General features: G+C 46.4%; 1 protein-coding gene across 4 annotated transcripts in view; it reads right to left on the reverse strand.

The window, feature by feature from the left end:
* Window positions 1-277: 277 nt before the first annotated feature.
* Window positions 278-25,040, reverse strand: part of NT5C2 (5'-nucleotidase, cytosolic II) — a 59,997-nt gene continuing 35,234 nt past the window's right edge. For 2 of the 4 annotated variants that reach the window (XM_071446185.1, XM_071446186.1), the window contains 15 exons: window positions 13,953-14,070; window positions 12,584-12,679; window positions 11,210-11,301; window positions 10,960-11,017; window positions 9,633-9,726; window positions 8,564-8,617; window positions 7,366-7,449; window positions 6,576-6,617; window positions 5,257-5,364; window positions 4,872-4,938; window positions 4,128-4,298; window positions 3,219-3,270; window positions 2,921-2,981; window positions 2,220-2,396; window positions 278-1,998 (listed from right to left, as the gene is read on the reverse strand). In XM_071446185.1, the coding sequence (XP_071302286.1) occupies window positions 1,747-1,998; window positions 2,220-2,396; window positions 2,921-2,981; window positions 3,219-3,270; window positions 4,128-4,298; window positions 4,872-4,938; window positions 5,257-5,364; window positions 6,576-6,617; window positions 7,366-7,449; window positions 8,564-8,617; window positions 9,633-9,726; window positions 10,960-11,017; window positions 11,210-11,301; window positions 12,584-12,679; window positions 13,953-14,070 (1,526 nt within the window). In that variant the 3' untranslated portion in view covers window positions 278-1,746. Of the gene's footprint in view, window positions 1,999-2,219; window positions 2,397-2,920; window positions 2,982-3,218; window positions 3,271-4,127; window positions 4,299-4,871; window positions 4,939-5,256; window positions 5,365-6,575; window positions 6,618-7,365; window positions 7,450-7,576; window positions 8,618-8,723; window positions 8,824-9,632; window positions 9,727-10,959; window positions 11,018-11,209; window positions 11,302-12,583; window positions 12,680-13,952; window positions 14,071-25,040 lie in introns of those variants that run through there. The other 2 variants (XM_071446188.1, XM_071446187.1) reach the window with 2 other exon arrangements.

The raw sequence follows: 25,040 nt of genomic DNA on the forward strand, positions 1-25,040 counted from the left end.
CTCCCCATGCTTTCCTGGCTGATGCAAATGGTGATGACAGAAGCCTCGTGCCTCATCATTGCCTCCTGGGGCAATGTGAGGACCAGGCGTGTCCTTACAGCAAGATCCACTGCCACTGCTCCTCAGTGATTCACATAACTGATTCCCAAAGATGCTCTCACTGTTCCCCCGTCACCCACCCTGCTGGCACCCCACAGAGCAGTCCCATCTCTTCCCACCAACTCCAGTCCCAGCTCTCATCATCTCAGCAACACCCCACAAAGCACACAACTAAGCATTTCTTAGAAACATCATCATTTATTGACTTGAACAACTGCCACTAGAGCAGCATTTTCCTGCTCAGATGTTGATGTTGTGGTTTTTCTTTTTTTTTAAATTCTACTAAGGTACTTTAAAATGAAAAAAATTAAATGAGTTTATGGTACTGAAACAACAGTCAAATTCATTACAAGAGGGCCCTCGTTGTAATCCCTTTGCAGCGAACGGCAGAGGCTGGAGTAAGGGAGGCTGCACCGTGACTCAGAGGAAAACCACAGGGCACTGCTGCCCACTCTGTGCCAGCTCTGTGCCTTCCCTGGGCTGGCTTTCAGGCACAAGGACTACCTGCCCATCCCTGGGACACCCCCGGTCCCACACAGCAGACGTTGCCCTCCTTGGCAAGGGACACAGCCCTGCCCAGCACGGCCGGCCATGAGGCTCCGCGTGCTCCGCACCAGACCAAAGACCAGGGCAGCTGCTGGATGGCCAGGAGCTTCCCACCCTGGGGCTGGCCCTGTGGCATGTGCTGTCTCCTAGTTAGGGCAGGCCCATGTGGCCTGCAGCCCCTGGCACAACAGGCCCTTTCACTCCAGATGGTGGCTGGGGTTGATTTTGGGATGCTTCACTTAAAGTTGAAAGGACAGAAAGGTCAGGAGGAACACAGAGTGACTAATGTAATGCTAAAGCAGCAGCTTCAAGCTCCTGGGTTAATATTTACTGCTGAAACTGGAGGAGTTGAGAACAGAGTGTGCAGCTCAGCTGTTTGAGAAATGCCCTGCAAATTATGCACTGCATGCCAATGGTGAGAGAGCCTGGAGACACTGGGAAAGGGTAACAAGCGGCTACAAGGTGAAATGCGTATGGTAGCAGATGTGCAAGAGCTGGAATCTCACTGCCATCCATGATGGCTGGAGGAGTCAAACCACTTCCACAGAGAAACACCAACAGAAGGTAAACTGAGTGCTGGAAGGCACAGCAACACCCTGGCTAACATGGGGAGGGGGATTATGTAACCCAGGAGCAGAGGGTTAAGGGCAGCAACCTAACGGGCAGCAGGATTTGGATAATTTTGTCTCCTGCAGGGCCCAGCACGTCCCTTCTGTCTCCACAGAGAATGTAACAAATGCCAAAAACCGTTCACAGGACACTGTTCAAATGAAAACCCAATGAAACACATCATGGGAAAAGGAGAAACATGCAGCATCCCAAAATGTAATGGGAGTAGCATGACAGCACAGGCGGGCAGTCCAATCTGAATGCACCACCCAGTCAGAATCCATCAGCTTTTTGAACCGTCGGCAAAACTGAAAACAAGGGTCTCCTCCTAATTAGTGTTAATTTGTTAGAAGTTTCCAAATACTTTCAAAATGTGCCTTTGCAAGAATCACACCCCCCAACCCATCACCCCACGGGCCCCAACAACAGAATCCATTCCTGATCACTGCTAGAGTCATGGTTTATCTTCAGAAATACTTGGCTTCTTCCTTCTTATTCCTCTTCCTCCTCCTCTTCCTCCTCTTCCTCTTCCTCATCATCATCTTCATCGTGGCAATGTGTGATTTCCTGAGGTGCCTGGGGGAAGAGGTTGGGCGGTTTGATCTCGCTGATGGAACGGGTCAATTGGTGCCGCTTGTAGTCGGAATCTTTGAAATCCACCGAGGTGCGGTTGCGGGTGGCCATCGGCGACTCCTTCTCATTGATGTCGACGTGCGTGTGCTCTACTGTGGACTCGTGTGGCATCTGCACATGGAACAGAGAGAGGAAGTGACAAGGAGTGTCCCAGCCCCAGGCTGCCTCCCTGAGACACATGGAGAGCAAACCCCAGAATGCAACCATTTGGTCTACAGTCTGTCCACTGCCACCAAACCCTCCAAGGTGCTGCTGTGCCTGTGGAAGTGATCATGGACACAAACGTGGGCCCCTTTGGGACCCCTGCCCACCTCCCTGGGACTGGAACTCACCAGAACGTGGGCGGCTCTGAAGAGGTAGCTGAAAGGGTAGTAGAGGAGGTTGATGAAGGAGGCTGCATAGAGGTCGGCGTAGCGCATCACCTGGCTGGCAAACAGCGTCTGTCGAGAGCCGCTGCGGAACAGGCTCCCCATCATCCCGTAGCACATATCCATGTCGTGGGTCACTTTCTGTGAGGAAAGGACAGGTGAGATCCTGGGCCAGGCAGGCAGTACCTGAGCCACAACACTGAGGCAGAGCGCCCTGAGGGCTGGGGGCTATGTGAGACCTGCAAGGATCTCCAGCAAGGCTTTCTGTGCTTGTATCCCATGGCATCAGGGCACAGCTGAGCCCCAGGTAACGGAAAGGAAGGTGGCAGCAGGCTCAGGGCCAGCACTGCCCTAGGCTGGCACCCCAGGGCTGGCTGAACCAGAGGCTACAGCCCCTCTGAGCCTGTGTATGCCACTGCCACATGCTGCAGCAGTGAGCACCCTCAGCCAGTGCTGCTTGTGGGCCTGAGGAAAGGGACCCTATTCCAGACCAGGCTGCCTTTCAGGAGAGCCAGTGACACCAGTGAGCTGAGACAAAGTGACTTTGCCAAGCCTGCTGTGCCCACCCAAAGGCAGAGCAAAGCATTTCAGGGCTGAGCAGTGGGGTTGGGTTGTTAAGCCCTTTGGGATCCAGAAGGATGAAAAGGGATTTTGATGATTGGTACCTTAATGCGTCTCTGGATGGAGCTGATGTCGGGGCGTTCATTGCTGCTACTGTCCAGATGCCTAGTTACAGGCGAGAAGGTAAATACATGGTGTGAAAAGTCTTTCAGAACCAGATGCTGTGGGATGGGGCTCGGGGGAGGGAGGCTGGTCTGGAGGGGGAGGTTGGTCTCGTGGGCAGAGCCCAGGCCTGAGTCAAGGCTCCGGCAGCAGTGCCGCTAACCCAACCCCAAGGTTTTGTCATTGCTGCTTGTTAGCTGGGAGAGGCAGCAGGAAAGTTGTCACTGTTTGAACACTCACTTGTACAGCTCGGCCAAGAAAATGTCCAGACTCTGCAGCTCTTCAAAAAGGGCTGGAAAATCCAGAAAAGAAAGAGAAAAAGGGTAAGTTTAAACTGTTGAAATGGAAAGTGCTGAAAGTGAATCCAGTCCCCTGCCCGCTCCCTTCGCATGGTAGCAGAGGGACACTGGAGCAGGGACGGTGGAAGCATCTCATGGCCTCTGGGCAGAGAGAGGGGTCAATCATTCTGTGCCATGGGCAGAACTTTGGGCTTGGTTTCTGGTTGGCCCTTTTGTTTTCAAGGCTGAACCTTTGCAGCTCTCACCAAAGCCTTCCAACCAGCCATGGGGCAATTTGCATAACCCTCAGCCCTATTTACACACCAAAGGGCAAACCTGGGAGAAAAGCAGAAGCACTGGAGGATGGGAAACACACAGCACTTTGGCAGCAGAGCAGCAGAGGGAGTGGGAGGAACGAGGAGGAAGCAGCTGGTGAATAGGGACTCCCTGCAGATGGGAGAGCAGTCAGGGCTCAGGCATTACAGGGAGAATAGCCCAGGTCTTGTCAGGTATTTTTTAACATAGAAGCCACAGCTCTGTATGTGAAGAGGGAGAGGAGGCTCTGGGGTTATTGATGAGGAACAACTCAACCCCACCCAGCTGCAGCTTCTCCCATGGCCAAGGCAGCATTTGGCTGATTATACACAAAGCCTGAGAAAGAGCACAGGAAAGGCCTGGGACCCCAAGGCCAGCCCACAGAGAGGCACCCCAGCTCCTGCCACCAGCATCCAGACCCAGTGAAAAGGGCCAAAAGGAGAAGTGGCAAGCCAGGGTGATCTCTCCCCTGCACCCCTAAGCCCTGGCGATCTCAGGGGTGCAGCATCAGACAAGCAAGAGCAAAGCCTGGCCAGGGGCTTGCCCGGCTCCTGACCGCTTTTGTCTGTCCAGACGTGCAGCTCCTGCGCCAGCTCGGGGATCACCAGGAAGGTCCGCCAGCCCTGGCGCTTCTTGGATTTCAGGATGTCTCCAAAGATATGGTCTCCGATGTACAAGATATCCTTCCCTTTGGCCCCCAGCAGGTCACAGACTGTGTCCGAAGAGCCTGAGAGAAGAATGGCATGGCTCAGAACAGTGAGCCAAAATAGCTGCTTGACCATGGCTGCCCTGGACACTGCTCACCTGCCTGGGAGTTCATCCCAGAGCAGCTTTGCCTATGCACAACCCTACAGGAATGGCAGCAACAGAGGCCATGCTGCCTCCCCCACCACATGAGAGAAATGGAGCCCTGGGCATCACAGACAGCTCTGTATCCACCCACTGCCCTTCCCTGGCTTGGTGGAACCTTCCAAGCGTGTTCACGCTGGTGGCAGCACCTTGAAGTACAGCTGGGGACACTGCACTGGGCCAGGTGCAGCCACCTCTCCACCACAAGCCCTGCAGGCATTTCCCAGACCCTTCCTGGCAAGGAAGAAAAGGACATTTGAGGAGGAACGGGTCCATCTCTTCCCTGCACTGTGCAGCTCTGAGCATGGAGAGCTTCTGGTGCGGTGTGCAGAGGGCACAAACAATGCACTTTGGGAAGCACAGCCTTGCCTGGCACAAGTCCTCTCACAGCTGGAGTGGCTGAAGGCCACATCAGAGCCACTCTACACAACAAGAAGGGCTCCTGCCTCACCTCCCGAGTACACAATGCCGTGCTGCAGCGGCCCAGTGTAAGTACCAATCTTCAGCTTCCCAGTCACCTGTGGAAGGAGGTGTTGTGTTAGTGCTGAACAGCTGATGGTCCGGATCTTTTCTATATTGATACCATTGATATGTCACTCTGTCTGTCTGTCTCGTTCCCAAGCAGCCCAGAGGTGGCTTTCCTACTGTCACCTGCAGTATGTTAGGGAAGCCTTGAGGTCATGGGGTTGTTCAGGAATGACTTACAGGAGACTCCAGCCCACAACCTCTAGGGTAGGTCCTGTCCAAACACTGCATTGCACACTGCCCCTGAGAGATGCCACAGAAGAGGTGCAGGAGCCCTGCAGCCATGGAGGTGCCCTGCACTGGCCACTCACCGTGTCCACCTGCCGCAATACAGTGCCTTCCCCAAAGAAGAGGGGTTTTCGTGCATCCACCAGGATCAGGTCAAAGTAGGACTGCCATGGCCGATGGGCACTCCCAGGCTACAAAGGCAAAAACAAACCACAGAGTCAGGAACACAAAAAAGCACACAGAGTTTAACTGGAGTGCCGGTGTCCACAGCCATAACCTTGTGACATTTCTGGTCCATCAAAATCCCTGAGCTCATACCTCCCATGGGACAATGCTGAGTTGCCAGCACCATCTCCTAAAGCATTCCCCTTTTGCACAAGCCCATCCCATCCCAGTCCTAGCAGTGGAGGCTGAGGCCATGGTGTGAGACAGGAGAACAGCCCTGAACATCCCTGTCAGGGCACAGCTGCCATCCCTGTCAGGGCACAGCTGCCATGTAAAAAGATGCTGTAAATGACACCCTGTCACTGTTCTGAAGGTGACATCCTGCACAGATCCAGACACATGCAACTCCACAGCTTCAGCTTACAAGGCCATGCTGGTGCTTTTGCCATGAGTGGGAAAATGCCTGGACTCCATTCCACAGAGCATGGCTTTGAATCACAGCCCTGCCCAAAGGATACCAAGCCCTTTCTGCTCCATGTTTCTGCACTTTGTGAGATCAAGACCACAGCAAGGGGCTTCTTTAGCTATTAATTGTGGTGAGTATCTGTGCTCTCAAAACTTCCCTCTTGGCTGCCTTCTGCTTTTAAAGCAGTATGAGAACACATCTTTTGAACATGAGATAGCCTCTCATTGGGAGACTGAAAGAGCAGTATAAATTTGTATCATGAACCTTTCTCCAAAAGTTGCAGGGCTGAGTCTTGCTCTCAGGAAAAAAAAAAAAAAAAAAAAAAAAAAAAAGGCAAAAAAAAAGCAGCATGACAAACTTCTGGAATTACGATAATTAAGGTAAAATCAGCCATAAACCTTTCTGCTGTTTTATAAAACTATTTCCTTCCCATCATGGCTTTTTTAAAGAACATCTAAATAATTGTGATAATTGTGCATGATTTCTAAGAAATCTATCTACAAAATGCCACAGTTGAAACGTTTTATCATTGAAATAATGTTATCATTAACACAGATTATCATCTGAGACCAGATGATGCCCCTTTTCTTTTTGTTATATTGTATTTGCTTTGATCCCATTCAAACAGGACACAAACCAGCAAGTGTATTTTAACCAGATTAAAGCAACTAATCCCACGCAGCCAATGAAGCAGGATTAAAATGCTTTCCAGCTACACAGATAATTAGGCACATCAGTGTCTACTGCAACTGCAGTCTAGAGTTCACATACCTTTGGTCCATGTGGAAAGTCAAACAAGTAAGTCATAATTTTCTAAAAGAGAGAAAGAAAGCATTCAAATGTGTGCTTTTAGACATGCATTTGTGTAGTTTATAAAGCATGCTTTCTGATTTTATCTTTTCAGATTACAGAATTTTATTTTTAGAATTTACACAGAAGTCAGCATAAGATTTGGAGACAAAATGAATGGAACAGGACAATGATAGGAATCAAACCAGTAGTTTTTATAACCAAATAACACAGCTGCCTCAGAAAGCTGCACACTGCTTCAGGCATATCTTGCAATGCTTTAAAATGGCATATAAATCTTTAGATTGGCAGTGTTGCAACACTCCTGACATTCATCTGGAGTTGGAAGTAACCGTGTTTATTTCTCAGCTTAGCAGACAGCCTCTTCTGGATCTCAGACCTCTCCAGGACCTTGGTTTGGTGACCTGTCTGTACTCAGACTATCTATCTCACTTGAAAGGAAAGTCTGCATTTTAAAGGATGCTAAAATCCAAAACTGAGTATCACTTTCCCTTACAGCCTTTTAATTGCTGAGGAACTGAGTGAAGCACAGAGGGCCTTAAACCAGGCCCATACTAGCTCAGTGCCAGAACCAGAATGACAAAAGGAGACTCAAGGCTTCATCTGCATCCTCCACTAACACACCCTACAAGTAGATTAGAAAACACACAATTCTCCATCAGAAGATGTCCCATCAAAACCCATCCAAATGACTGGCTGGGCTTCTGCTTATTCCATGAAATACCAACTCAGCAATTCAAGCAGCACTTACGTCTGTGTATTTATAGTCGCTGTTTGTGACCAGAAACACCTTCCCCACTTCATTCATGCGGCTGAGCAGCAGTGGCAGCTTCCCCTGGAAGCCAAGGGGAACATCCAAGTCACACACCAAAGTTACGTACATGCATCATGGGAAAAACACTCAACTATGATCCCACCAGACAAAAAAAAGGCAAATCAAACCATCAAGCAAGCAAACTCACGTGTTGTGCACTGGCCAGAGCCAGGAAAGCTGCTGGTCCATCCAGGTAACCCCTCCAGAGCACAGCCCAGGGGAGGAAGGCGAGGGGGAAGGGCTCAGCAGGGCTGCAGTGCCTTTGCCAACCACAGTGCCAGGCACCCTGTGCTGCTCCCACCGATCTGCTCCAGCTCCAAGTCCGTTCCCGAAATGGGCCCAGAGGCAGGTGAAATCTGAGCTCACGAGCCACAAGTTGGAACGCATTATAATTCCAACCTCAAATTAGGGAGAATTTATTCCTGGGGCTATTTTTATTGAATCTGAAATCTCAGTCCATTGCCAAAATAGCTGATTACCTCACTGAACACTTACCTAAGAATTCTGTAGGCGTGTAACTAGAAACAAGGTTAACTGCTTTAAAGTGATAATCTACCACAGAGCTCACCTAAACTAAAAAATACTTACTCTGTGAGTGGTCCTGAGAGGCCTTGCACACTGCAGAGATGGCAGGAGTAAGGGAACCACTGGAGCTTGCTCAATTAGATATGCTGAACGCACATTTTGGGGGTCTCAAGAGACTAGACACTGGTGAGTCTTTCAGGAACTGTCCCTCATGGCTAAGTGTAACTTTCTTGTCATGTGGCTAAAAAGATGCTCAACTGTTGCTTTTTAAAGAGAGGTTTGCTTGGGCAGAAAAGCATGGGCAGGGAACACAGTTGCTTTCACCACTGAAAGAAACAACATGAGCTCTGCCAGTGTGCTCGCCTTGATAACATTTCCTCTGGCTTTTACATTTTATGTACAAAACTGTGCACATCAATACAAAATCATGTGGATCACTGGCTTAGAATAAAGGCTGCATCTGAACTTTCCACTTTGTCTTTGGTTATTATGATAGAAATCACAGCCTTATCGTTTTGTGATTTAGTAAAGCAAATCAGCATGTTTATTTCTTGCCTGCTTAGTCAGTACTGAATGTCACATAGCACAAGTAAAGTAACTTCACACTTACATCTTTCACCACGTACTTCTCCAGATTCTCAAGGGTCTTTTCCTTAAGCGATCCCTGAAATAGAAACAACAGAACCCAGTGAGGTCATGGAAATGTATGATGTAAGAGACAACAAAGTAATGCCAACTTTCACACTTTAAAATGCTGTGAAAGTACAAACCAGGGCGAATCTGAACCAGTGACTCTAGAGATGAGAGGCTTTGAGTAGCAGGGACCATCACAAACTCTGTGATCCATCGATTCCCTCACCATGGTAAATAATCCACTTCAACAGCATTTTAACCCTTTCAGAAGGGAATACAATAGAAACAAACAAAAAATAGATTTGCCATACCAAACAAGACAGTTAACGACCTGTCTCCAACACTGACCATAATGCTTTAGTCAAAGGCCAACTCCAACATGTATCACACAACACTGCATAAGGAAAGAAAAATAGATTCCTGACTTCTGCATGGGTAAAAGGACCACCACAAGTACAACTGTGAGCAGAGTTCTCCTGTGATGGTTCTCCATCCCACCCAACAGATTGCTTGAATGAGGGAGAACAAGAAAATCAAGACTTTAGCCATATGCTAATGCTCACAAAATTATTTTCTAAATTTGTGCACAAGTGTGTGCAGAAGATGAAATGCTTTTCTCTAATTAGAGAACAGCTGATCTATTTCTCTCTTTAATGCCAGTACTTTTTAGACAACATAGGATAGTGCCAATGTAAACAATTTGCAGTAGAATATTGCTTTAATAATTAGGACAATGTACAAGTTGTGGACTTGAAGTGCAAATACCCTCATGGCATCACACTCTAAAACCCATGAATTACAGTAGAAAAATTAAATCTGGGCACAATGAAAAGGAATAGGAAGCCAAGCCAGATATGTTCCCATACTAGGAGGGCAGCTGAGATCTTGACTTACTCCCATACAATTGCAATCTATTATTTACTCACTAGGCGGCCAAGCAAGGCCCTTGCCCACAGCAGGCAGAGAACATCTGAACTCAGGAATTCCAAACCAGCCCCTCCAACCCAGTTACAACCACACACATCCCAAGGAGTTCTTGCAGTCACCTTGTAATGAACCCAGTCAACAGCATCTCTGACATCCTGGAACATGCTCCTGAAGGACATGAAGAGGTCTCCATCCTTAAACCCTGTTTCACAGCTGTGAGGAGACAGGAGAGATTTTAGCAGTCAGTCACAGCAGGTAAGAAACACACCAAGGAGCAAGACAGTTCAAAACGCTGTTTGGAGCTTGTGTTTTCATCTTACCATCATGGTTTCTTATCTACTACTTTACTGCAGCTCAGGCTTGAAAGAAAGCTACAACCACAGTTTAACAGGACCAGGAATGTCTATGCCTCCATGGCAGTACCACAGCTTTCTGTGACTGTAACTCTTACTTCTCACCCACATTACAAGAAGGTAAAAAGACTGCAGAAAACTGCAAAAATGCCATTTGCAGCATTTAACAGAAGATGAATGGTACTGAGGAAATAAACAGTGGTGCTCTTTCTCCCTCTTTCCAGCAGTGAAGAAGGGAGAGTCATGGAAATCAACTAAATGCAATGTGGCTGAGAGGAGGAACTGCTTCTGTGCTGAACACTTAGAATTAACATCAGAAATTACAAGATACTCTGGAGGTATCTTTGAGACAGCATGACAGCTTGCATCAGAAGAAATCAAGGAGGATTACACAGAGCTGTATTTATTATGACAGCAATCATCATGCCTCTCCTGAGAAAAGGTACTTCACCTGATGGATTGCCAGCATAAACAGCTCCTCTGCTCCCAGGTGAAATCACATCAAACCTTTGCCTTCCACTCACATACGTGCAAAGATGACCCATCACATGAGGTGATGAGCAGCACAGGAGCATTCACATCTGCTAGTACAAACCACAGCTTGTTTTTATGCTTGTATGTTTTTGACAGCAAGGTAAATACTCCTGCTGCACAAACAGCCTTTTATACCACACTGAGGACTTCACCTCTAAGTGTGCCATGTCCTTTATTATGACATGAAGCACTTGTGGTAACTGGCTGAGGAAATTCAGCCTTTCAGTTACCAGCTCAGATATGGCTCCAATGGACAGGTTCAAAATGAACTGAATGGTGCCTGTAATCACCCTGTAAAAAGTGTGCAGTCCTAGATGCTGCCCCAAATACCAATGTCAGTCAGTATACTGGTTCTGCTGTACCCTTGAAGGAAACCTTCATAACCAGCCTCTGCTGTACACACAGATCAACACAGCACCCCAAAATTATAGGCGGCCCACCAAAACCACTTAGGTTTTGATGTTAAGAGCAGCTCCATCTGTCCTGTATTGCTCTTGTATAAAATAATATCAATCTTCCTGTTCCATCATCATCATCTCAGAGTGGAGGGAATACGAACCTCGTGTACCGGTCACAGTTAGTAAAGAAATCCACCAGGCAAGCCAATAGGTAGGTCTCTGCAAGGAAACAGAGTGAGATTATGAGACATGGATAACATCATACAGCCAGCTAGCTTCAGCCCTTGTGCCCAAAGGAAGAAAATTCATGCAAAAAAAAACCCAAATGGAAAAGCAGAGTACGACATCAGCAAAGCTTTATTAGCTTAAAAGGCACAGAAAGAGGCCCGTGTTGGCTCCCATTAGACTCACCTGGTAGATTGAATAACGTGTTCAAAATGTAAAATCTATCTGTGTCATCCCTCTGGATAAATTTATTTGGATATTGCTCCCGTGTTTCAGGCCTGAGAACAAATAAAGTGGAGAAGAGTGAAACCACAAAACATAAAGAAGATAAAATGTGCTGACCTGCAAAACAGAGTTGTAGCAGGGTTCACTAACCAAAGTCTGCTGTGCTTTAGTCAACACCCAGCTTCCCCACATGCACTGTTGGCAGAAGAGCAAAAGTGCATCCAGGGGTGTTCCCTGGGCCATGTTGACTCCAGCAGAGCCAGGACCAAGTCCTCATTGCTGAGTCAGCAAACTGAGCCTATCCAGGGACACAGAGTTGTCCAGAGTCCACAGCTTGACCTTAAGCCCCATGCTGCTGGCTAGGAGGATGCTTTAAATCATCTGCACTTTCATTGTTTGCTTATCTTAAACTCTCCCCCACTTTCCATGTGTTGCTCTCCACTCTCCCAGCAGCTCTCAGCCAGGGGTGTGCAGGGCTCTGCTGCAGGAGGTGTGTGTGGGGCCCTCTGCAATTCATCAGCAGGGTGGCAGTGACTGAACTCATATCATTATTCTGGTCTCCCTAATTTCTGGAGCTACTGAAGATCATTTTAGGCTCAAAGAGGAACTTGAATGCACACATAAAGGCTTTTTTGGAGTCCTGATGCAAGGACTTAAGAGAGGCCTGCGATGACAAGGTTTGTCACCTGGGGCCCCTGAGCTTGCCTTGCCTTCCATTCATATGCCCTTGCAGCAGGAATGTGGGAGTGAGGATTTGCTGGGACACATCAGGAACGTGGCACTGCAATCCTCTCTGCTTCCTAAAGCACCTTCTCTGGGACAAGACACAAGCAGCCAGGAAAGGCTGCAGGAAATGGTGGGCAATGCTCAGTTCTGACACCCTCAAAGGTCAGAAACATGAAGGGGTAGAGAAAGATTGTTCCTACCCCAAACCAGCTCAGGCCCTCAAACTTTCTTAGCAATGGCTGTGGAGCTGACAGTCTCATGGGGCACATACAATGGCTTTGTCTTGACTGACAAGCTGCTGATGTTAAACTGTGCCAGGACAGGTGAAGAACCCCTGGATGACCCCAACTCTTCCCCACAGCACATGTTCCTCTATTCCCAGCTCGCTATAGATGTGCCTGTGGTGGCACAGCCCTTGTAAACATCTGGGCTGTTGCTGTACCTGAGACCCTCAGTTCACCCACAGCTGATCCTGGAGCTGCAGGAACACCAACACAGCCTCTGCTGTCAGCAGAGTCCCTGTGACTCCATATACAATGGGTGCCCTGAGGATCACTGACACAATAGAGTGAATTAAGTCAAAAAGAACAGCCAAGAGTCTGCACTCACCCTCTGAGGAAATTAAAGCCATGTGCACATACTAGGAGGTTCCCATAGGCATCAACTTTCAGCAGGTTTCCATAGTGGGTGTCAAACACCAGGCCTCTGTCAAGAAAGCAATTTAGGATATGAAAAGGCAAGTGCATTAAGGGGTGACCATTTTAACAGCAGCTAGAAGAGCTCTAGAACAGCTTTGCTCACTTGGCATGGGGCATCAGAACAGAGCTGCTGTAATGTGCATCTACCAGGGGAGCTGTGGGCCTCTTCCACAGGGTCACAAACCTGACACCCCTGACAGGCTGCAGGGAACAGTGAGATGTGAAAAAGGAATTTCTCTCTGCTTTTTCATGGCTCTGTCACAGACAAAGCCAGATGGGGCATGTGAGCATGGCACATCACTTTGGACCGGTTCTGACTCTGGCAAAACTCTGTCTCATTTATCTAGCAGCCTGCATCTGGCAAACACAGCCTTCCCACAGAGATATCCCTTCTGTCCCCTCCCTGGGATGAAGGTGGTGGATTTAACAGAGCTCTCATCACAGGTTTGTGAGGGCTATGCCTTGTTACAGGCAAGGGCACAGCCAGCAGCAACTCTCAGTGTAAAATGTGCTGGGAGGAGGGAAGGAAGGAGGCTGCCAGACCAAAACTGGAACAAATCAACAGACCCTCTGCTCCAGTCTTTTGTAAAGAAACTCCAAAGGGGTCAAAGAAGCAAAATCCAGCAAAGGCACAAGTGGAAAGAACTTGGAGGTGCAGAGTTAGATCAAAAGCTTTGTTCAAAATAATGTCCTTTTTACCTCTCCCACCACAAGAGTAAATATAGGAATTGAGTAATTTTGCACCATTAACTTAGTGTAAAATTATAAAATAAAAAAGTTACTAAATCAAGTGGTTTTGACATTTGATTCATCTTGACAAGAAAACTTGATTGGTCCCACTTCTATTCTTGTTTACTGTCATCTTAATTTTCAGGATGTCTTATGCACCACAACACTACTAATTAAAATCATTAAAGAAAAATGTTCTGAGACATCCCAACAGCCTCTTGGACAGTAAAGGCTCATCCTCCCCCTGATTCTGATTTCACTCCCAGTCCAATTGTGTCTCTGCTGTCTTTGCTATGAAGGGCTATTTTTGGCCCATGTTTTCAGTAGGGTTTTTTGGGTTTTTTTTGCACACTCCCTCTTTGCTGGCGAGGGTCCATGTGCACAAAGGCCCCCCCATACTGGATTAGTCTTCCCCCTTCCCCATGATCTGTGGCCAGCCATAGGCTTCACACCCACAACTGGAAAGCTGGCCTCACATGCTGCCTGTGAACTTCACAGAACAAGCACTGGGGGTCTGGAGCAAGCAGGGTTGGTATCCACGAGTCATTTACCTGGTAGGGAATGCAGGATCATACACAAAATTGAGCAGCTCATGAGGGTATCCAATGGAAACTAATCTTTCTACGGTCAGGTCAAATCCAAGAGATTCGTATTCAGGGGATTTATACACTGTACCAAGATGAGATTTCAGTTAGAAAATTTGTAAACTGCTAGGGGATTAAACAAGAAGGCAATTAAAAGCAATGTACCCATTCTCCCTCCTCCACATACCCTTCCCTCCTTTGATGCCTCGGGTTCCCCAGCCCAGAGCATGGTGGAATCAGCTCCTGCCCCAGGGCTGCAGTGAAGCAGAGCTGCAGTTTCAATTTCAGCAGCAGAGTGCACCAGATGAAATATCCATCATTTCATCACAGCTCTCTGCATCAGGAAAAATGTATTTCAAACAGCAGCTCCTCTCCCTGCAGTCCTGTTAGGCAGATGCATGAACACTCCCTGTTGTATCTGCTCCAACAGGGTTTTGGTTTGCTATGTTTTTGCAAACTGATAAAGAAACCAATAAATTGGAGGTTAGAAAGCCTGAAATTCATCACTTCTGTGCTACTGTAACTGCTCTGGATACAATCCCAAAGTTCAGTATTGCTCCAGATTTCATATCAGGGGAATTAATGTTTGCTGCAGACTAAGTTAGCATGAAGGTAGAGCTGTCAGGTTAACATATGATTTGTTTGTTAATAACACCATATGGAACTGCAAAAAATCTGTTCATTATTACCCTTGTGCATCAAAATGCTACTTTTTAAAGCAAGCTCACTGCTCTCACATGTCAGAGGAGCTGCTCATCTGGGACACACACCTTCCCTTCACTCCATGCAAAAGAAATGGACTTGTTCAACTAAGTCATTCCTACCATGCAGCCTCTCTTCTTCCTGCAAATGACCTTCCCATGTGCTGAAAATGTTACTGTTTAATCAGATCATTAAATTACAACTAAAAGGCAATCAGGACAGATGGAAATCACAGGGTTTCTCTGGCAGGGTGTTTACGCTCACTGCACGTCTGCATGAGCCCAGAAGATAAGGGGCTAATGTGCATGTTTCAAACACTGAGACAGCTGGATAGTCCTGAAGCTGAGCAAGGATTGTTGGTAATAACAGCCAGGGATTGTTGGTAATAACATGTTGTGAGAAAGAACAGGATGTGGCTGGAGAAGGGGGCTATGTGGAGGTAAGGACAGCACTTTTCTGGGGCAAATGTCCTTGCTCTGGCTCCCAGAGATAAGCACAGCACAGCTCCAGTGCAGGAATGAGGTTGAGAAGCAGGCATGGACTGTATGGAGGAACTCAAGACCACCCAAGACCCTCCAATTCATTTTCAGAAAGGTCTGGAAGAATGGAGTGCACATGGTAACTGATTTCCATAGAAAACAAGAGCCCTGTTTTCAAGGTGGGGAAGACTCATCTATAAAAAGATACTGCCACAAAGCCCTGGGGTGTGTGTGTGCCCCAGGACACCAGGCACCTCAGCAGTGCTGCTGCCAGGACTGGGGATCTCTTTTTCCTGCATTCTTCCTTTCTCTCTTCCCCTTTACCATACCCCTTTATCCAACCCCACTGCTGTGTGCTTATACTAGAAGGTCAGGGATTAACACACCAATTCTCATGCCAAGTATAATTTACTAACTAAACTTTGTAAGCTTCTGTGGACCCTCTGACTTTCATCATTCCTTTCAACCACAAGCACTTACAAATCCTGGGTGCTCCCTTCCCCTTAGGAGTGGAATACCATAATGTTGCTGTCTTAAACTGGTCCTGAGATAAATAAATACAACCCTTGACTGCAATGAGGGTTACCATGGGTTCAATGGGTCCAACTGCCTCCAACACTTGAATATTTCAAATTTAGCTGAAAATGTGCAAGTTACACAGTAAACTCATTAAAGGACAGACTGCTTTTCCTGAGAGAGATCCAACACATTTGTGGGCTTCATGTACATATTAATACATATTGTCTATACTTTGTCCAGTAATCACCAGCATATATATAGTGTGTGGGATACAGAAATTTAATCTGAGAGGAGAAAGAAAATATATAAAATATTAAAAAAAAAATAAAAGGGCAATAGCTTTAGATGAAACAAGACTGCCAGAAGACTGAGATCACAGTACCCATGACAGAGGGCTCCTGTTTCTCTTAATAACCTAAAAAGTACCAGAATCCCAAGAGTTAATTTTCCCCATTAAACGAACAGCATTAAAAATGTAATAAGCAAACCTGTAATGGTCTTAAACAGATAACTCAAATCAATAAAGCAGTTATCAAAATCTCCAAGCAATATTGTACCAATGGCAAACACCAACAACATAATACAACATTCAATGCACGTAGTCTCTTCTATCCTTTAGGAAAGGAAAGATTGATTGAGCTATAGATAGGAATAAGCAATCAAAAGGCACAGCTAATGAGGAAAGCAGTGACTGACAAGGCAGTTCTGGGGAGTGAGCTAGAGTTGGAGGGAGCAATAGGCAGTTAGGTGATGAACAAAATTGTGAGAGTGACACCAGAGCATCATCTGGAATAAGGAATTCCTCTGATTCAGGACAGTAAAGGCACTTCCCAAGGAAAACTCTTGTAAGTACACCTGCACATGTTCTCAGAATGTCAAAGCTCTGTACAGCTCCCCGTTAAGTGAAACAGACTCCAATCTCCAATCCCCCACTCTGTCCAGGAAGCTGCTGCACTCCTCCTTCTCAGCCCCCTGGGAAATGGACCTTGCTACCAACTCAATCCATAATACATCACTGCCAACAAAACATCTCTCTGAGGAAGCCCTGGTCTTTCTTGAGTCACCAACCACAGTGATGGTGCCCACACAGGAACCTGGGCAGGAGCCCACTGGCATCTCCTCTGGACAAGCAGAAGTGGTTCAATCACAGCTCCAGCAGAGCCTTTCCAGGGAAACTGTAGGGCTTTCTGATGAGCAATCTGTGTATCTTTCTAACACTCCACCAGGGAACAGCTGTGTGGGACACAAGGTCAGCTGCTCACAAAATATGCTTGTTCAATTTATTGCTTTCTGTATTTGCCTCTCCATCTTAGAAAATCACCACAGACCTCCTTTTAACTCTCTGAGAAAACAAGCTGAAGCACCATTAGGAAAAAGGCTGAAGAAGAGGTATCAACCTCAGCCTTCATCATCCCAAGTCTCTGCTGAGGCAGTACATTAATTAGGATTAATCTAAATGTTTATTTTGTGGGCACAGTTATTCCCCTTACCTCTCAAGCCCTAGATTTTGCTTCCTTCATGTCTCTTTGAATAACACTAAACTATTACCTCATTCATGCCTCAGATCCCATCTCTATCTTTCTACTACTCCATGATATCTGGAAAATGAGAGCCTTCTCCTTGACACATGAACTAAACAGAGACACAGGAAACTGGACTCCTGAAAGGACAATAAATGTTCTCTAGTTACCAGCACACTTACTGTTCCAGGTAAACTTTCCTTTAATTACACACACAGCTGGGAAGAGACTGAGAGCTCCCTGAGGCCACCCTGACAGCACCCTACACCACAGCACTGCCTGCATCACCTGGAACAAACCCCCTGACATTTCTCATAAGCCCATTTGAGTAACTGGAACTTCCTCTGGGCAAACAAACCATCCACCTCCTCAGATCCAGAAAGGACAGGCTGACATCACTGCAACTCTGGCAGCACATTTGGGGAAGATGCCCCAGTTACAGGCGTTACTCCATTATTTCAATATTCACATATTCACATTATTTCAAATTCACATATTATCATACTCGGGGCTGGTTGCTCTCTCTCATGTCTTCAGGGAGCCATGAGGAAACAGAGTGGAGAGGACAGATCAATACTTTTTTCTGCAGCTGCATGATGAAAACATGGTTTTAAACTTTGCTGAATATCCCCTCCCTCAGACTTGGTTGCTGAATCCTGTTACCTCTGATGGAGATAGTTTGTGTGTCATGGCCACATCATTAATTCAGCTATTTGCCACGCAGTCTCCTGTGCCCAGCTCTTTCACCCAGCTGAGAAGGGCACAGTCTCTGAGCATTCCCAGCTCTGTGACAGGGGAGGAGGCAGAGCCACAAACACAGTTTCACACCATCCTTGCCCAACACACATGGGATGACAGTAAAACCAAAGCACGAGCTACTTCTTTTTCTTACTGCTTGATGGCAGTCCTCAGCTCCAGAGGAATTGTTATTTTAATAGTCCTGTTCCAACACAGGCAGATGCTTCAGCAGCACAGGGCAATCAGCACCCAGTGCTCATGGATTATGCAACCGGGGTGGAAAGAAAACAATTAAAGGTTTTAAAAAAACAGAAGCCAGTTGACAGCATTCCAACTTCCTCTTAATACCATTACCTGGCTTAACAATACACCATTAAAAGGTAAAAAGCAGTACCCCAGAGTGAACACTGCAAGCCTCAGGTCTGTGATGAGTGATCCCTGACTGACAGAGGATGTGCTAGCAGGGAAGCTGGTCTGGAATGAGCAGGGGTTGTGCAGTAAGGTATGCAATTCTCATGCATTTGTGTGATTGTGTTTACCTTTGCTGCCAAGACACATACAGTTACAATTTTATAGGCTTCCTGAAAAGGAAAAAAAAAATAAAAAGAAAAAAAAAAAGCTCTCTACAGAGGCTCCAGTTTATGCAAAATGCTGCTGCCAGGATTTTAACTCACATGAGGCAGATGCAGATTCAGAGTGTCACTCCAGGCTTGACGGAGTTACACTGGGCTCCCCTGTTAAAGAAAAAAATCAGACTGATTTTAAAACTGCAACAGCTCTGTGCCATGTGGGACTGTGTCTGCTGGAGCTCTGTCCTCTGGCAAGCTCAGAAGCTGGCCTGGCAGTTATTCCAAATACACTTACAACTGATTTACAGAAGAGGCACAGTTGGTAATCGTGCATCCCACAGGCAAAATTCTGTCCTCATATCCACAAAGCAGTCTTAGATCATCAGCTCAGGGATAATTAGGAGGAAGAGGCTACAAGCACATTGCCAGGTGGTACAAATCCTTCCTGTTTCTCTCAGACACAGTGGAACTGGTTCAAGAAAAGGTCTCGTGCTCTTTTTGCAGCTTTGCCATCATGGTCCATTCCTCAGTCAGTGACAATTCACTCCTTTCAGGACACCCTTTCACACCATACAATGCCTGCATGTGTCAATGCAGGAGGCTTGGGAGACTGAGTCAGGAGCTACTCTGGGAAGCTGAGAAGAGAATTTTGCCCTACACCTTGCAGGTGCTCCCAGGGAGAGCCTCGCACATCGGGTCAGTCTGTGGGCACGTCTGCATTTAAATGTACCCTGGGACACACGTGGGCTGTCACAGGCACAGCACCACAGCACAACCAGCACCAAACCTGCACACAGAGCAGCTCTGCAGGGCTCTCACTGGCAAGCACACACAGGGAGAACGCCAGGGATACTTTGCAGCTTACAGGTATGAGCAGAGTAATCAAGAAGTATCTCTCAGATCCAATTTGCACTAAATACAGAGCTGAACTGGTTGGAATGATGTTGCAAAAATGACCCACAAAAGTATGCAGACCTCCTGGAAGGCTTCTCTGAAAATAAACGTTTAAGGCCTGTTTTGTTTCAAAATGAATAGCTGGGGAAGGCTGAAGTACATGTGATGGCTCTGCTTAAGCTGTGGGGAGGAGAAAACCCTTTAGGGGCTGCCCGTATCTTCCCTTGCTGCTCCCACACACAAAAATTCAGGCAAGGGCGTTTCTCATTGAAGATGTGACATGGTTTGTTCCATGCCAATACTTCTTGCAAGGTACTCATGGATCTTGGGAGAGAAGCAGGAGTTGAAGTTAAAATGATGACCCCTTTCTGCACTGCTTCATTGCCTCCCATTTGTGAGATGCATTTGCTGTCTCAAACTGCACACCTGCCAGCAGTCCTGCCTGCCATTTTATTTCCAATCACTATGGATTTGGTGCTGGGAAAAGCCCTGAATTGGGAATAGTGACAACACACTGACTTCCCATACCACCAAGGCAGCTTTGAGGAAGCAGCTGCCCTTCACCAGAACCTTCATTTAGGAAGGGAAAAACAAGATCAGGAGGTTGCTACAACAGAAGCCTGCAGGGAGAGCAGCTCCTCTGGGCAGAGAGGCAGAGCCAGAACCACTAAACGATGACCTGAAGCACCATTTGCACCTGCCTCTGGTTTTTCTCCATTTGTTGCTCTCTTATGACGCCCTACCACCTCCTGAAGGAGTTTCATCCCTTCCATCTGCCAACTCCTCACCTGCCTTACCTCCCAGCTGGAAGGCAAGAGCAGCCCAGGGAGAGGCGCTTGTGACGCCCCCCAAACCAAACCCACACTGTCAGGGCACTTGACAGGAGCAGCTGCTTCCTGCAGTGGTGCATCCCTGCTCTGATCCCTTGGGCACACTCTGTCTCGAGCCCTTCCCCACGCAGGTGCTGTGCTCCCCATGCTGTCTGTGCTGTTGACTTGCAGCTGTCCAGATAAGATCAGTATTTCTTCAACTACAGGTGATGACCTCCTCCAAAAGGGTTGCAAAAAGCTTTAATGAATACTCAATCTTGAGAAATGCTACCTACTCTCTGGGTTCTCCAGAGGTCACACAAAGACAGATAAGCCAAAATGTAGACACATAACGCACAGGGTTTTGCCTTTTCTCTGAAGCACAGGAAATGCAGCCCAACTACTTTGTGTTAAGTCTTGAAGAAATGAAAGCAAAATAACTAAAAACAGGTTTTTTCAGTTGCTGCTTATTCTCCAGTGAGTAAGGCATGCAAATCAGGCAGTTAGGGACATACATGGGCAGGTGGAGAGCTGCCATGATCCAGATTTATATGTCTCAGGCACAACATGCATAATTAAGCTTGTACAAATACATTTCTGAAATTACACAAACTTGACTTACACAGCAGGATCGAAGTGTTGCTCTGAATTGCACCACAAATAAGTAATGTGTAGTGGGTTTGGTTCACCAAGTATGCAAGTGAGTATTAGGAATAGATTTGTATCAGTGGTGTACTGACAAAAACTGCTCAGTTAAAGCCTCGAGGACTGAGGTTCCCTCTTACAAACCCACTCCCTGCAACAGTACAAATTTCTATGTATCCTGCCTCAACAATGTCTATCAAATGAGATCCTAGTGGTCCCAGAACAGGATAGATCTATCCCCAGAATTCACCATTCTGTCAATACCTCCTCTACACATGGCTCCACAGTCAGGCATTTGCTGTCCACTACACTGTGTCTGTGACAGTCACCCCTCCACAATATCACCGCCACTGGCTATTTCACACAAGCTCCAAATACTCATTCCTTGTCAATTCTGATCATCTAATCTGCAACTCCAGCTGAGATTCCAGAGGGAAGCAGCCAGTGACCAGTCCTGGAGGTGTTTGGGACACTTGACTTAATTAAAAACCAAACCCTACTGAAATAACAACACCAATTAAATGTACTTTAAGTACATTTTAAGTGTTGGGCAAGTGTTTAAGTGTTGGGCAAGCATTTCACATGCTGCCATAGTATGAGGAAAGTGTCTCAGCTGTAGGGCCAGAGGTCCCTGATGATCCCCAGAAGGAATCAGGTAGTGAGGAATGCTATCTGACCTCTACACACTGACCCTCCTTTCAGGGCATCTTATCTTTAAAATTTGTTACAGAGCAATGCCACTTTTGATATACAAGAGGAAAGGAGGAGGATTTCTGCTCCAGCATAGTAATGACTTCAGCCTCTGTGTTACAGGGCCTTTTCTAATCAGGCAGGTATTGTCAGGCACTGCCACTGAAATGCAACAAAAGGGGAATGCTAAGGTTTCTCAAGCTATGCTGCTCTCCATGTTAAAATAATTCATTACTTACACAGGAAGGAATCTGAATGTCATGTTTAAGTTTCACACCTGGGTGTTAACTACCCTCAGTTTTGACAGTGCAGTCAGACTGCTCAGCTCTGATGGGAGCCCAGGCTCACGCTTGGCTTGCACAGCCTGGCAGGGTGCTGTCACTTTGCACTGGAAATAAAGCTGAGGATTTTCTTTCCCATGAGAACTACAGACCCTGCAGAGGTACCTGTACTGTGGGACCCTCTGTAGAAATACTCAGCTGGGTTGGCAATCCCAGAAATGGGGATAACCACAGACCTCCAAATCCCCTTCCCTTGTATCTCTCTTTCCAATGACACATCAAGTGTTATCCTCAGCTCCTGCCACAGCCACTGAAGGCATTTCACTTCACAGTATCCTCACTGGCCATGAAGGCAAAAACACTCCTATTTAAAGCTCTGGTGTGTCCAGCAGTGGTTTGAGTCATCTCTGCCCACATAAACATGTGCCCTGTGTGCAGGCAATGAGCACCTTTGTGCTGTGCTGACCTGGGAGCTCAGTGCCTGTAAACAAACTGACAAAGTGGTAAACGTGCCTGGCTGCAACCACAAGAAATCCCAAATGAAATCCATGGGACAACTCACATGTTTTCAATTAGGAATGTGGTGAACTTCTGACTTGCCATTTGTTTATGAACTCGGCTGAACTGTGACCATAAAGGGTTTGTCTACAGTCAAAATGAGTTGAAAACCAATTAGGAACAGTCTCCAGTCCTCTTGTCTCCTGGGGTTTGATTTTAAGCACTTAACCATAAATAAAAATGTACGGTACTATGGAAAGCAGAATTGCAGCATTTCAGCCTATATTTAAATTGTCTTTTCATAATACCAAACAAAATGGGTAACAACATTGGTTTGTTTCTTTGAATTTTTATTTTTTCAGTCTAAATGAGAAGAAACTACTGCCAGATTGAGTATAATTTTCACTTACCTATAGAAACATTTTCAAACATAGAACTGACCTGGGCAGTAAGACAAAGCTGAGCTTTAAAGCACACTCCAATATTTAATGTACCTTTTCTATTTCATTAGAAGTTATGTGTCTGTAGAGATCAGCAAACAATACCTTGACAAAACCTCCAGGTACATCCCAGAACACTTTTGTATGCTTAACACACGAGCTGCTGTGCCTTGCATGAGCAGCCAGATCTTGCACAGCGCCTTTGTGCCCACAGATGTTTTTGACAGTAAATCTGATAACAGAAACTAAGGCAAGGTTCACTGATCATCAGAGGGTTGAAATCTTTGGATGTGAGCTCCAGTGGCTCCCTGGCACCCTTTTCTGACCACACCAAACTCGGGGCTCTGGCTGGAAAGCAGAGCTCCCCTACAGGGCAGCACCAGGGCTCTGCAGTCCCCAGCCGAAGCAGAGCACCCACTGCAGCCTAAGAGCAGTGGAAAATTCCTTCCCTCTAATGCTCCTGCAAACATCCCCAAGTGCTCAGCAGAGCTTTCAGCTCTAAAACCTCTAACCTGGAACTCTATCAGCTCCCCTTCTCCTGCTCTGCATGCTAACAGGCTGTGTGAAGACAGGATTTGTTGTTGCTTCAAGGACTGACACAGCGCTGTGTGTGCAGCCTGGCTCTGAATTGCTGGGTCCACACCTCAGGTTGTTGTTGCCTTTCTGCTTGTATTAAAAACAAGTGTTGTCAAGTATCATCAGCTTTAACTCTTCCCAAAGCAGGCTTATTAGTGCTCTCATTGGTAAATTCCAGATATTTTTAGCTCTCTGCTGCTGCACTTTGTTTGCCTTCAATGTAACAAAGATTTGGGCTGTTTGAATATGCCTCAGAGGCTGGCAGAGCAGAGCTTAGTGTTGGAAAGATTTCTTCTGCTGAATAAAAATGAATGGCTTGAGGTAAGAACAGCAGCACTGAGGTCACATTGTGCATGTTGAGAGAAGCAACTCAGACAGACTCTGCATTTCAAGGAAACTTCAGTTTGTCTATATTTTAATAGTTGACATAGCTATTGACTTTCCTTTGCACTGGATTAATATTTTAAAAATTACTACAGAATCACCTCTTCTTTCACAGGAAATTTTTAGTTTCCCTGACACAAGAGAATGCTTTCTGTGCTTAACAAATGGCCTTCACAATTTACCTCTCTCAGATACAGCCCACTGTGAGTTATAATCCCATATTGGAAATATCCCTGCATTTCCATGGAAACAAACTACTTTGCCAAAATATGGGCTTAGTTCTTCAGTAAAGACTTATGAACAGGGAAGAAATAGTTTCTTGGGCTTCAGGTTCAAAGATAATTTTCTATCATCTAGAAATAAGAAGCAAATTACTAAAAGGTCTAGAAGTCATTAATATAAAATATCTAAGGCATTTTTCAGGTTTATCAGCATCCAAACAGATTCAGCTTCTTATTTTTCTCCATATTGACTGAAGAGAGTGAGCCTCCAAGGCTACACATTTGTTTAACAGTGTGCACCTGGGCTGAGATGCAGCACAAGTGCCCGTGCTGGCAAGAAGCCACACACACAAGTTTTTCTGTAGTGCTAAAATAAGGCATTCACAAAGCAATGGCACACATGTGATCTCAGAGTTAAAGCCTTCTGTACTCTCAGCTTTGGTTCCTCCTACAGAGTAAGCTGTTGGAGTCATCACAAGGGTATTTGCAACTTAATAGTACTTCTGTTGTGGTATTAGGATTACTAGATAAGGGGGTCGATTAGATTGAAAAATGCCTCCCTATTTTCATCGAGCCTTCCTTGGTGTACTAACAGCCTGCTGACCCAGCTTGGTGTTATCATCTTGTTTTTAAGAGCAAGAAAACAGAATATAGCAGCTTTTGAAACTTTCCTTACACTGTGAAGACTCATTCTTTCAGCAGCTTCTGTTTATCACCGTGATTCTTCAAGAATCCACAGACAGCAGATTAGCAGTTTGTCAGTCAGTGATTTACTGGGACAGAGCAAGCACCACATGCTCTCTCCACTCCTCATTCCCAATGCCAGCATGTGAGATCCCACAGCTCCAGAGCTCATTTGCTCATTACACAGCTTTAAATGGTCAGGCTCTGAAGAGCAGCAACACAAAGAGAGCAGGGACAATAATCACTGCACTGGTATTTGAAAAGACATCCAGCTCAAAGCATACTTGGAACAATTTGGCTTCTCCGTCTGCCTTTAGCTTTAACACACCAATGGCTAACCCTGCCTCTGAAATCTGCAAAATCTGCACCTGTCAAACTGGCAATGTGCAAATGTGAAAAGGCAGAC

Source organism: Agelaius tricolor, unplaced genomic scaffold, assembly GCF_023055355.1.
Source record: "Agelaius tricolor isolate 1412-34295 unplaced genomic scaffold, bAgeTri1.0.p SCAF_22, whole genome shotgun sequence".
Taxonomy (NCBI): domain Eukaryota; kingdom Metazoa; phylum Chordata; class Aves; order Passeriformes; family Icteridae; genus Agelaius; species Agelaius tricolor.